The 13329-nt window shown below is 45.0% G+C and overlaps 1 protein-coding gene across 1 annotated transcript in view; it reads left to right on the forward strand.

The window, feature by feature from the left end:
* PLA2R1 (phospholipase A2 receptor 1) overlaps positions 1-13329 on the forward strand; it is a 1083903-nt gene that overhangs the window by 752925 nt on the left and 317649 nt on the right. Inside the window, exon 12 of the mRNA XM_086956636.1 lies at positions 6395-6527. Within this exon, the coding sequence (XP_086812762.1) occupies positions 6395-6527 (133 nt within the window). The remainder of the gene's footprint in view (positions 1-6394; positions 6528-13329) is intronic.

Genomic DNA, 13329 nt, shown 5'->3' on the forward strand with positions numbered 1-13329 from the left:
CTTTGAAGAATAAATGGCGGAGACACACAACTTGGGCATAAAAGGGGCACCCCAGGCAACCCTAGCACCCACACCTCATATTACAATTGACCTAGAGAGAGGACTGATGAAGGACTGCCCTGCTGTTACCTGGATCCAGCAAAGAGAGGCTGCTCCAAAAGCTGGACTTTACCTGCTGCTCCTTGCGCTAGCAAAGATTGAACTCTGCCTGTAGTGCCCGGCTCGAGGAAAAGTCATCCCTGAGCTCAGACAGAAGAAGTGACTCCAAGAGTCAGTTGGCTGACTTCCTGTTACAGACACATGGCCACAAACGCTTAAGAAGTAGGCCTTGCTGACCGCTGAAGTGCAGCCTTGGAGACCGAGTCCTGAACCTTAAAAGTTTCACCTGAGTCCAGGGGGGTCGTCGCAGTGCAGTTTGGGCACCCAGCAAGGATGTTACTAACAGTTAAAGGGAACCACTGGTTTTGCTGTAACCGCTGACCATTAGCCGAGTGGGAAATGTTTTCTGGCTGGACTTTACCTGGACTTTGAGGAACATCGACCCATGTGGGCAAAGTCGCCCCACTATGTTCATGGACCAAGGGGTGACCTCTTGAAAGACCCCCGGCACCGGCTAAGCATCCTCAGCACCCTTGAGCATCTTCAGCATGCTGTATCTCTTGCATCAGGAATACTCTATTCAAATCTGTACTGTTTTCCCATAGAGCCTGGAACTGGACTAGAGACTGCTTTAACTGTGAGGTAAGTGTTCAACTGGACCTTATTGGTCCATCTAACTTTACAAAGATTGGAATGTTGCCCGCTATCGCAGCCCATTATGATGATTATTTGCACTGAGTGGGTGTTGGATATTTATTGTGTTGTATTTTCTTCTTATTCAAGTGTTTTAATAATTCCTAATGCTTTATTCTTGTTCCTTTGATAACGCCCGACTGCTGAGAGGCACAGCTACCTAGAGTTGAGCTAAGGTTTTTCAATTGCACCTGCCTGGACCCAATATAGCGTTGTGCCTTTTTACACTGTGATTTCACACAGCCATATGTTAAACCACTTTCCTAACAGCCCACAGCATCAGACTTGTTTATGGGAAGTAGCACAAACTCACAGTTATGTAGGGCACTCCAGAATGACAGGAAGAGAGATCTATTACCCATAACATTAAATTTGGAATGTCATTGTGGTACTGAGATTACAGAAAAAGAGGAGACTAAAGTGTGCTATAGCTTAAAAACTTGCAAAAGTTTCACATACCGAAATGTATGCTTTGCGCCAAGCACAACCTACTCCATGTGTCCAACAAAAGAGCGACAAACCAAGCATATGACTCCTGCGACACCCTTTAAATGTAACTTCCCTGCTAGAAAAATAATACATCATTGGAAAGTTTCACATGCTGGTGAGCATTGGCCTCTTCTGTCTGTGGCCGATTGCACAGTATCTATCGCACTCAATCCAATTTTGGTCTGGGTCACCCTCTGCTCAGGTTGCCCTGCATGTATGCTTGTCAGTTCTCCAACTTTCTTTTCACTTTTTGGATACATGTTCATATCAATGCTTGTCAGAGTTCTGTCAGAAAGATGTTCATTACATTGAGAAGCCTAAGTTGATATGATTGACTGCAATAGATACAACATAAGAGAAACCCCAAAGGGCACAATTCTTGCCCCAAATACAGATGACTAGGTTTCTACGTGTATCCTAATAGTGCTATAGAATTGCGGAATTCTCTGACAAGATGGCTGATAACAGATCAATTGTTAATGGGCAATAATACAAGTCATTGGAACAATTCAACCTTGCCAACCTCATTTGGACCACCACCATTCCAGGGGCCAACATACAGTCACAGAGGGTTGGTTAGATTACTTTCTGTCCTTCAATATACATGTCAATTCCATCTTCTACTGCCTTTATATCTTACTCTCTCATAGTAAAGACTTGCAGTTCATTTCCAGGCCATTACATAAATGGGTAGCCACTGCAGGTGTATTTATTTCTAGGCCATTACATAAATAGGCAGTCACTGCATGTGTTCTCCCATGGCTTGGCTTTTGCAACAAATTGTTCTTAGGGCTACCAGGTTAGGCATTGGAGAGGTTTTAATACGCAATCAGATTTTAGTTCCAGAGTGGCTGCTGGCTGCTTTTATCGTGTATCCATGGCCAGGAGAAAGCTGCACTGGGCCCATGTGAGACAGAGGATCCGGTTTAAAGCAGCCTGCATTTGCCATAAAATCTTCTATACGGTTGGAAACTCAGTTTATTAAGGATGTCTCTTTCCATAAACGCCAAGCACTCCACCCATCGTCCAATATTTCAAAACACAAGGGCCATTTTTAGGAACACCAACAAGGTGATGGACGGAATCCTTGAATTAATCTCAGCCACTATCAGTCGCTCAGGCCGCACTCAAGTCCATTGTTTTTTGCCCAAAGGCTTTTCTTATGCAAATCAGAACCGACCCTAATCCTCATGGGAGCAGTCCATACCTCAAGGCAACTCGAAAATAAAGAGGGCATCAGAATGTTGGTTACATTTTCTTAAATACCTCTGGCTAAATCAAGAACGTCTTGTAAACTGCGAGGATTCTTTAAGTTTTTTCTGCATGATGAGAAATCACAACTAGGAAAGAGCTAATATTTCATTGTCTCCTCATAATTTACATGTGGAAATCACAGTGCTTAATTTAGTCTCTCAGGCATGTTCAGAAAGAATCTGCAGATTACATCGGTTTCTGGTGAGACAAGTGCATCATGCATTGCTCATTGTGAGATCTTTTTTTTTTGCACGTTTATGCCAGGATATGTGTCTGCGAAGCCCTTCCCAGGCTCACATATGGTATATTTCATGTCAGGCTTCACGTGGTGCATCATCATACATCTCAGACGCTTATCATTTTCAATATTCATGGTATTAGTCTTGCACAATTTTATCCACCCATACCAGTATTGGCACAGACTGTTGGAGTCATCAGGTCTAAGGTTGTGGGACACACCGGGTCATGGAATCAGACATATGGGGTAGAATATAGTGTAGTAGCATCACAACTGCTGGAAGGAGCTGTAGCAACCTTACCATTGCATCACCATGCCAGGCTTGCAGAACCTTTGATCTTCAGAAGATTACATCACTTCAAGGGCCACTGGCAACATAAGTCACAAGGGAACTGGAGAAATTGGTAGGGCTTGGCATCCATGGGTATAACCAAAAGTAAACTGTGACAGCTGTTATTGGATCAACCAGCATGCTCCGTGGGATGGCCTGCCAAAGAGGGAGAGGAGGAAAAACTGCAAGCTTACCTACAGCAGTGGAGATGCAGTGAGAAAAGGACGGAGCAGTAGCGGTGATAACATCCCTCAGCGCACTTGAAAGACTGGACACCACATCACTGTCTGGGGATGATCCAAGAGACTCTGACTCAGAACAAAGCTCGATTACGGTGGGAGAGGCCAGCCAGGAGCTCCCACCGGTGACTCCCAGATCGGCAGATGCAATTATCTGAATACTGCGGGACACACAAGAATAGCAGGGAATTTTTACACGGGGACCTCAGAGAGCTAAGTACATACAAAAGGGGCTGAGAGGGCCCAGGACCAAGACTTGATATTCAAATGATATATGTGTAGGGTGGGGGAGAAACTGGGGGGGTCGGGAGGGCATTGCTCTTCTCCGAATCGAGCACTTGGCCCATCACTACCTGAAATTTGGACATTATCCATAGACGCACGCAGGTGCACAGTTTGGATGGGGGAGAGATTCTCACTTGTCCTAGGGAGGGGGAGTTGGGGTCTTTATAAAGTTTTAAGTTGGGGACACTGCAGAAAGCCTGGGATGGAATCAATGATAGTAAGCAGTAGTCATTACCATCTATCTCACTCTTCGGAGAACCCTAGTAAGGAGACAGGTAGATGGAAGGGGGAATAAGTAACAATGAATAAAAGAATGACATATAACCTATTATCCTTGAATGTCCGGTGTATGCATTTCCATGCACCAGAGCCATAAAATCTTCTCATACCTGAGGAGATTCAGGGTTCACATTGCCATGTTGCAGGAGACTCACACCCTGGTCTCAGAGGGCATTGCACTGCACCGGAGATGGAGAGGCTAGGCATACTACACCTTGTTCTCAGCAGTCGCGAGGGGGGTGCTGATCTGTATAATGGCGGGAGTTCCTTTTCAGCACACAGGGTACAAGGTTGAATCATAAGGTTGATACCTGATAGTCAGATGTAGATTAGATGGTCAGGATGTGACGCTAAGCGACATATACTGGTCGAACACTGATCAGGACGCCTTCTTGAAGAAGATGTATGGCATCCTAGCACCATATATGACTGGCTCCGTCGTCATGAGGGGAGACTTTAACTACTTTGCGGACCCAGACTTAGACCGGTCCCACCCACCACTCCGGGATTCTCCCGTGCACAAGATGGCTAAGGCTTTTAGAGAATGGCAGACCCACTGGGGGCTGATGGACACCTGGAGGCGTACACACCTACTAGATAAAGAATACTTGCATCTCTCACATGCCCGCAAACTGCATGTACGGTTGGACACCTTCCTATGCTCACCTAACATGCACGCTTTGATGCAGAAAGTGGAGTTCTGATGAGACAACAATGGGGGCGCAGCAACAACCCATCCCTACTTTGCGCCTCAAACAGGAGGCACTGGAGGACCAGGCTGTCCTCCAGGAGATCAGGGGGCATATAACATCCTACTTTGCTGAAAACACCCCCTCCACCAATTCCAGGCTGATGGAATGGGAATCCTTTAAGGCTATGATTAGGGGGAGGTGTATGGTGACATCTATCGGGGTACGGCGGGTACTACTTACGGACGTTGAAAGGGTGGACCGAGCTTTAAGAGATATAGAGATACAACGCCCTGCTCCGGCAGGAACTCGTGGATGCGAAGGAGGAAGTGGCAGCCCAGGAAAAATGTTTGCGATGTTTCGACTATAAAACAAACATGGATCAGACCCACGTGGAATGGGATAAGGCGAGCAGGTTATTTGCCTGGCTGGCCAATCAGACCCATAGAGGGAATAATATTATAAAGAAAGCTGACCTAGTTGGACACCCCCTGTATAGGCAGGCTGAAGTAAACAATAGATTTCTGGACTATTACAAACATCTGTATAAGAGCTCGGGGTCCCAAAGGGAAGGAGACACACAGGATTTTATGGCCAGGCTGCCCCTCCATACACTGACAGATTAGGAGGTGGACCAACTGGGAGTTAACATCTTGGAACATGAGATTAGAGTAGCTATCAAAGAATTAGCCAGAGGCAAGACCCTGGGAATGGATGGACTTCCTATGGAGTTCTATGCTACCTATGTGGAAGAGCTGTCTCCCAAGCTGGTAGAATTATACACAGCAGCCGGGGAGGAGGGAATCCTGCAGAAGACAACTCGAGAGGCCGTGGTGATTCGATGCTTTTCAGATACCTGAGCCTGGAATGAAATAAAGACAGAATGCTATACACCAATAACCCATGTTCTTTTATTTGTTTAGGTTTGCTGTTGAGATACCATGGTGTTCTATTGAAACTTTTTTGTTTACAAAGTAAAAATGTCCAAGCACATTGGCTTACTTAAATATTCAACAGAAATATGGGTCCACTGAATAAGTATCTACATTGCAATATTTTATGTGATTGCAAATACATTCCTCTGTTTCAATTTCCTAACAGGTTTCCTTGAGAGTACGCGCAGTTTAGCTCTGCCTGTTCAGAAAATGGGCCTTTTTAAAAATTATTATTATTAGTTTTATTAATATTATTTTTAGCATTGCTGTTAATATTATTATTATTATTATTATTATTATTATTATTATTATTATTAATAATAATAATAATATTTTTATTAATATTATTATTATCATCATCATTTTTATTATAGTGCAACACAATTTGTTCTCACTGGATAGCCAGCACCACTAGTGGTACTGGGCTGGTCTCCAATGAACTTTTTCTTTGCTATAGCCCTAGTCAGGGCTGCATTAGCTATTTGGGGTGTATTTTAATTGTGAAGTAAAAAAAGGCTATTGGCATACATATGGGCAAAGGTATGCCATAATGTAGCACGTCATTACATTTGGGCCTTTAAATGGAGACCCACCTACCTGAACATTACAACACTGAGCTTATATTCACGGTCAAACCTTGGTTAGTTGTGGTTTGTTCATCATGTTTTTTTGACTAGTCATTTGACCAAGATAAGTAGTGCACAATTGGAATTCATATTCATGCCTCACTGTACAGGAAATAATGTAATTACTCTTTTTGAGTTTACACTGTTAACAGTATCCTTATGCTTTTTGTTTTACTAGTTAGTAATGAACAAAACAATCATTAAATAAAGGCTAACAGGACTCTCCTTCTGTTTTAGGTCATATCCCCATTTTTACAAGACATGTACATTGACAATCATGTGAAACTTTGTGCCACCTACAAAGCAGATAATAGATTTGTGCCATTAGACTGTGCTGCAAAACTTGAGTGGATTTGCAGTATATCAAAAGGTAATGAACAAAATCATATTAATCTGTTACACCAGTGTTTACTGATGCTGATATATTAAATAGAAAAAAAGTGTGTTTGACTGTAATTGCATGTAGCTGGTAAAGGGAAATATTCTGAAATTCTCAAAGCGTGATCCAGAGGAGATTGCCAATGTACCATCCATGGGGCAGATGTACAAGAAACTGCCTCATCTGATAGATGCATCAGTTTCCCTGCGCCTCCATGCGAAACCCTTGCGCCGCCATGGATGTGCCGTATTTACAATACGGTCCACCATGGAGCATGCATTGACAGATGCGTCCGAAATTGTCGTAAATGTCAAGCATTCCTGGAGTCTTGTCGCAAGCACGGGGAGGCCTATTCCCAATACACTGCATTACTCCTTACCCCTGCTCCAAGCAGGCGTAGGGTTTTGACGCAGTGGCGTCAGAGAAGTGGCGCAGTGAAATATTGTAGATTTCCATGCGTCACTTCTACAAGGCTTTTTTCATGGGAACGCCCACCCTGCATACATTATACCTGACGCAGGTATAATGTGACGCAGGGCTTTACAACATGATGCATCTCTCCAGATGCGTCTCGTTGTAAATGGTCCGCAATGTGGCGCATTGTTTATACCGCTACTGTGTCACAAAAAGTGATGCAGCAGTAGCACAAAAGTGTCAGAAGGGGCTTGTAAATCTGCTGCCCCCAGGTGTTTAGGGTAAATGATAATTTTGGCCCCTGCTACTATTAGATATCTCATGATGCAGTTTGGTAACCATCTACTTATTGAAAAAGTGGAGAGAGTTCCTTTCTCAAACAATGGAGGATGAGTAGAATGAATCCAACCTGGTGAGAAGATATTGAGAGCAAGTGGATGGCACACCTGGAGAATTTAAGATAAGCAGTGTCCCCGTTTCAATATAAAGTAAGGGACAGTCCACAGGGTACTTTCCCTCTCCATCCCCACCATTGCACTGACAGGTCACACATTGTCACTACATTGAGATTACTATTACAATGCCATCCACTAAATCATCATAAGTAAGCATAATAATGACATTTATGTAAGCTAATTTAATTAAAATGAAAGTAAAACATTAAAAAGATAAAGTTTTGCATGTGATGAATGTATTCATTAAGTAACTGAAATCTGAGTTATTTCAAAAATGATTAAAAAGAATACTATAAAGAATAATATTCAATACCTGTATTTCATTGATGTCAAGCAAACTGCAAAACATACAGTCTGTGTTGGAAGTGTCATACATATTCTCGAGTCAAATATATGACAGAGGTAGCTATAACCAATTAGTATACAGTATCGGTGAGCAGGATTATCCACCTATCCAATGTTAATGTTAATGTTAATGTTAATGTTAATGTTATGGGTGTCTTATATAGCGCTCGGCTACTCCGAAGAGTGTCCCGGCGCTTTCTAACCCACAACAAACTGCAAAGGGCAGGCACAAAGGAGAAAAAGAGCGAGCAAATTACTGACCATAGAGCCCCGTCTTCAGACCCTTTCTGAAGGCCAGAAAGTTAGATGTACTGCGAAGCGACAAAGGAAGGGCATTCCATAGCTGGGGCGCCAAGCGTTTAAAGGAACGTCCCCCGACCCTTGCTTTCGTGACAGCAGGGACAATGGCAAGGCAGAGAGAATCCGATCTTAAGGATCTAGCTTGTTTGTAAAAGGCAAGCCGTTTCTGAATATATTCAGCTCCCACAGCATGGAATGCCTTATGCGCCAGCGTAAGTGCTTTAAAAACAATCCGCTTCCGAATAGGCAGCCAGTGTAGGGAATGTAAAAGGTCCGAAGCTCTCGCTCGGCGGTGTAGGCCAAAAATGGCTGTGCAGCCAAGTTCTGGACCACCTGTAGTCTTCGGAGTAGGTATTCGGGCAGACCCAAATATAAGACATTCGAATAGTCCAGCCTCGAACCAATAAGGGCCTGGACCGTGATATTCCTATGTGCCAGCGGGAGCAGGGGAAGGAACTTACGTAGCATTTTAAGAAGGCCATAACAGGTGCCCGCCAATCCAAGGATCTGGGACTTGAGCGTCAAGCCGTTGTCAATCTTGACCCCCAAGTTCTTGGCAATCAGAGAAGATGACGCGGGAGGCAGGGCTTAATTTGAGCCGGAGCTTGCCGGTGCTCAGCACCGGCACTTAATTATGGGGGCCGGTCTATCACGCGGCATTAAGTGCACCTGTCCTCCTGCCTTAGAATTTGATTTTTTTAAGTCGTGACTCGTGCGTGTCACTGAGCACTGACTGGTGATTGCTGCTGTGCTAGTACTGCTGTCAGTGTTGTAGTGCACGCTGTGTGCACTGTGCCAAACTTGTTGTTGACTCACTGACCAGGTCTTCGATCGATGATGTATGCAGTACTTACTGCTGGCGGTCACGGTGACGTCACGTGACGTGCCTGCTCCCAGTGATTTCTTACTCTTACTCTCTCTTCAAGAGTTCCCGGCCGCGGCGCGGATCAGGGCCCCAGTGGGCGGGACACAGTTGAGTGTTGTGTTGTTGCAGGGGCCAGGGCACTGGGCAGGGCTTTGCTGCGGGGTTGGGGCTATGCGCGCCAGAGGAAGCGACGCGTGCGCAGATTGCATGCAATTGAATGCACTCGCTTTTGCTCAGCCGGGCCCGCACTAGCATACCCGCACCTCTCCCTGGCCTCGCCGAGTATCTAGGTATTCGTCGCAGGCCTTTCAAAGTGGCTGGACTCGGAGTTGGGAGCGCTCAGCAGGTGAGGGCGAGGCAGGGCCTGGCGCCCTTATGGTGAATTGGTGATTAATTTACTGGTGGTGGCCAGTCAGGTTTTTCCTGATCCTGATTGATCTGCACTGCAGTGCACCTGGGCAAGATGGCCTGGGGGAGAATGGGGGGGGGGGGTAGGCCGGCGCTGCCGGCGGCCGAATTAATCCTCATGAGCTGCGTGCGCAGCCACAGGCAGGTGAGGCGAGGAGGGCAGGCAGGGCCTGGGGGCGGCGGGGGCCGCAGGCACAGGATTACGTTTTTTTTAAATTATCATTGTTGATTGGTTATCTAACTTATCTTAGTTTTATCTATCATTATGGCCGAAATAATCCTCATGAGCTGTGTGCGCAGCCACAGGCAGGTGAGGCGAGGCAGGGCAAGGGCAGGCAGGGCCTGGGGCGGCGCGGGGGCCGTAGGCGCAGGATTATGACGTTTTTTTAAAATTATCATTGTTGATATACACTGGTAAGTGTTAGATTACAATTTGAGCATTGTACAAAATTCGCACCAAGATACGATCTGAGTGTGTTACACGTGTTCAGGCCTATCGTTCGAGTTAGAAGCCAGAAATTCTTCCCTGCGTTTAATTTGTAAAAAAGTAAGTGTCCGGTGACCGGTCTCTGCTTTTGAGGCCGCTGCAGTTTGCACCACCCACTGCCCCTGCAAGCGCTGCCAATGAGAGTACCAGCCCAACTACTATCTATCAAACTCTTACAAGCGTGACAATTCAGATTATTCCAGACCCCCAAAGGTGCAATAATGGTGCGGGCTGGCAGCAGGTATTAATAATTTTAAGGTAGATTGAAGTATTAAACACTTGTTTTTGTTGTGCTCATCACAAAAGTTAGAGGAACAGCGCAGGTGTTGAGAGCTAAACTCCGGAGCAGAACACCAGAAACCACAGGCTCAAATGAAGCACTGGCACTATATAAGCAAGTATAAATAAGGGGGCAAGGGTTTTGCCCACTGGAGTCGCAGAGGTGTGAATCTGCTTTAGATGAAACAGTAAACTTTAACTTGGACCCCCAGAAACAATAAAAAAACCCAGAGACATACATAGAGTCAGAAGAGTGAAAATACAGAGCTGGACGCTGAGTACAATTTATAATGTTGGTGCCGGCTTCTAAACTGGCATTGCAGGTGCCAGTGTGTTTTCTCAATGTATATAGCACCGTAGTGATAGGGACACATATAAGCGTGCGTGTAATGCAGGCCACTGCGAAGAGAGGGGAGGGGTGGGGGCAAGCCTTTAGGAGGGCCCCATTCAGACCAAAGTCAATGAATCGCGGTGAGATATGGGAGACCGAATTGGTCATTGTGATTAGTTGTGATTGGTTATCTTAGTTTTATCTTAGTTTTATCTATCATTATCATTATCACATGAAGATTGGCCTGGGATAGGCGGCGGCGTAGGCCGGCACCCGGCAGACATATCATGAATTAATTAACTAATAAATCTGCGCAGGTGAGGCCTGCCCTACAGATTTACTTTTTTATGTTCAGGTCACGCTGCTTAAATGTTGTTTCTGAATGATGCCCTGGCTAGTTTGATCATCACGATGCACGATCATGTTTGTTGCCAGCAGTGTGCACTGGCTATTTGTTGCGCAGTTGCGGGCTGCCTGCAATCAGTACTACAGGATGCAGGCCCAGGGCAGGATTCAGTTTCGTTTTCAGGGCAGGCCGGGCATGTTCATAAAATCTGTGGGGGTTGGGGCTGTGCCAGGCAAGCAGCGTGCGCAAATGTTCTGTTCTTACACATTAACATTTGCAAAGCAGGGCTGGGGTTTTCTGAAGCAATTGATAATACGGCGTGAGGTGAGAGAGACACACAAACCAAGTACACACTGAAGGCAGGAACAATGATGGCGATAGCGCTGTTATATTGCAAGGTGTAGTGTAGTCAATGCATCAACTAGGGAGGGAGGGACACACTAGAATTGAGAGAAAGTGTCCTTTCAGTTTAAGCGATTTTGGTGCTAATAACCCCCATGACCTCCTCCAGTCCTGTCAATACAGGTCACAGGTGCCTTTTACAAGAGAGTTAGTGGACTCAGAGCCAGAATTGCCTGCTAAGGGCAGATGTATTATGAGATTACCTGGAAGAGCTGCAAGTTGCATAAGAGCTGCCCTCATCATCAAACATTAAGAGGAGTTGGTAAGGGGAAGTAATAGAGTTTGGGGTTAAAGAAGGGGAAGTAACATAGTGTGATCTTGCTTGCAAAGAAACCAATGGCAATCCGTCACCTGAGCCGGCTCTGCACCAAGAAGTGATGTTGGCAGGCATATGAGATGTGCATGAGGGCATGGGAGCCTCAGCCCCCTGGCCAATTAACTTGTCAGGGGCTCGTCTTGCAATGACCCAGATGCAGAGCCACCTTCTTGTGCTACAGCAGGAATCATACAACTCCTTACCCACATAATAAAGAACCTTGAAACTAATTACCCTTGAAGCCAGCACAATTTTGCCACTGAGCTGGCCTTAAAAGAAAGGTACCTTAACGATCTCAGCAATATTTAAATGCACTTTCCCGAATGTTACTGCAAGGAGAAAGAGACCGCAGTATCCTCAACACAATGTGGCACCAGCTCAGTAAGGCCAATGTATGCTGCCTATGCTGTCCTTTATATGCTCTCAGGCAGAAAGCATAAGGCAAAGCAGCTGGTGCCGAGTTCCTGGGCTCCAGTAATATTCAGGAAAATATTAAAATGTCAAGATAACTCTGGTGATTAATCGTCTACCTGGGGAGAGCCAGCCAAGAGCTTTGTCTAGGGGAAGCTGTGACTGCTTGAAAGGCAGGTAGTACAGGCCAGGGTTATACACCTGCTGCAAATAACGTTTACCATGCAGATCAAAAAGTGCATATAATGTAAAATAGATCAGTGTGTTACTGCTTCTGTTGGAAAGATCCTTTTGTTACTTGCAGTTTATAAGTTAAAATGCTACCATAGAACAGCAAGCTATTAACTAGTCTGTCATTAAAGAGCTGCATGCAAACGGCAAGTTATATATTACAGCTATATGTTTTTTGGGGTAATATTTCTTTATCCTAATCTTGCAAAAAGGGTCTAATGTGGGTAGAAATAACTTCTTATTGAAGAGAACCCCTAACAATGCTGGTATGTTATGAATTCTGCATTTGCGCTTTTTCAGACTTTGAACTCCTAAACTATATTGCCTACAATGACAATCATGGATGACATGTGACTCCTATACCTTGTAGTCCTATCTGATGTAACATTCCCTCTATACTGAGTTACACACATAGGATTGTATGTATGCAATGTGTGAATGATGCAAAGTGCTCTGACACCTTAAACTGGTATGAGAGGCGCTATTAAACTAAATTAATGTAAGAAACTGGGTACTCCGCTACATAATGCTTCCAAACAGGGCGTTACACGTCGGTGATTGTTCAACAACTTTGAGCAATGTTTTTAATTTTTAGGACACCAAGGTTTTGGTGAAAGTGTACTGTATTTTGCTCCGGAGACAAAATATTTCTCTAGTGTAGCCTGCAACTAAACTGTAGTCCAAATTATCTAAAGTATTTTAGGACTTTGTTTCTCACTCCCAAATGTCATTACATTGAAGTTTACGTTTTCAAATGTGTAACTTTAATGTGGTAAATAAGTCTGCACAGGTGCTCAAGTCCGAACATAGATGTAAAGTTATCCCTCATTGATACAGACCTAATAGCTGTTGCAGGAAGCTCAATAAAGAACCCCTGCCAGCCAGCACAGCATCTCTGGGAGAGGCTTGAGTTGAGATAGCTTGCAGTTTAACTCTCTTAGCATTTAGCACAGGCCTACATGCTGCCTGCAAAGTGCCCTTGAGGCCTTACCCAACCCAAGGCACTGGTCTGCCTACTGGATCTGGGTAAGTCCGTTTTCCCCATTTCAAAGAATGCCAGCTCACCTCGCCAGCCCATTCCTGAGATTGCCTTAAGTTAAAGTGCCAAGCCCTGGAGGTACCAAAGTAAACATACCGAATGTTACGGCGGGCGTAGGGTCCCTATACAACTTCTCTTCCTGATAGGGCTCACTTTGCTATAAA

Source organism: Lissotriton vulgaris, chromosome 2_1 (assembly GCF_964263255.1).
Source record: "Lissotriton vulgaris chromosome 2_1, aLisVul1.2, whole genome shotgun sequence".
In the NCBI taxonomy this organism is placed as follows: domain Eukaryota; kingdom Metazoa; phylum Chordata; class Amphibia; order Caudata; family Salamandridae; genus Lissotriton; species Lissotriton vulgaris.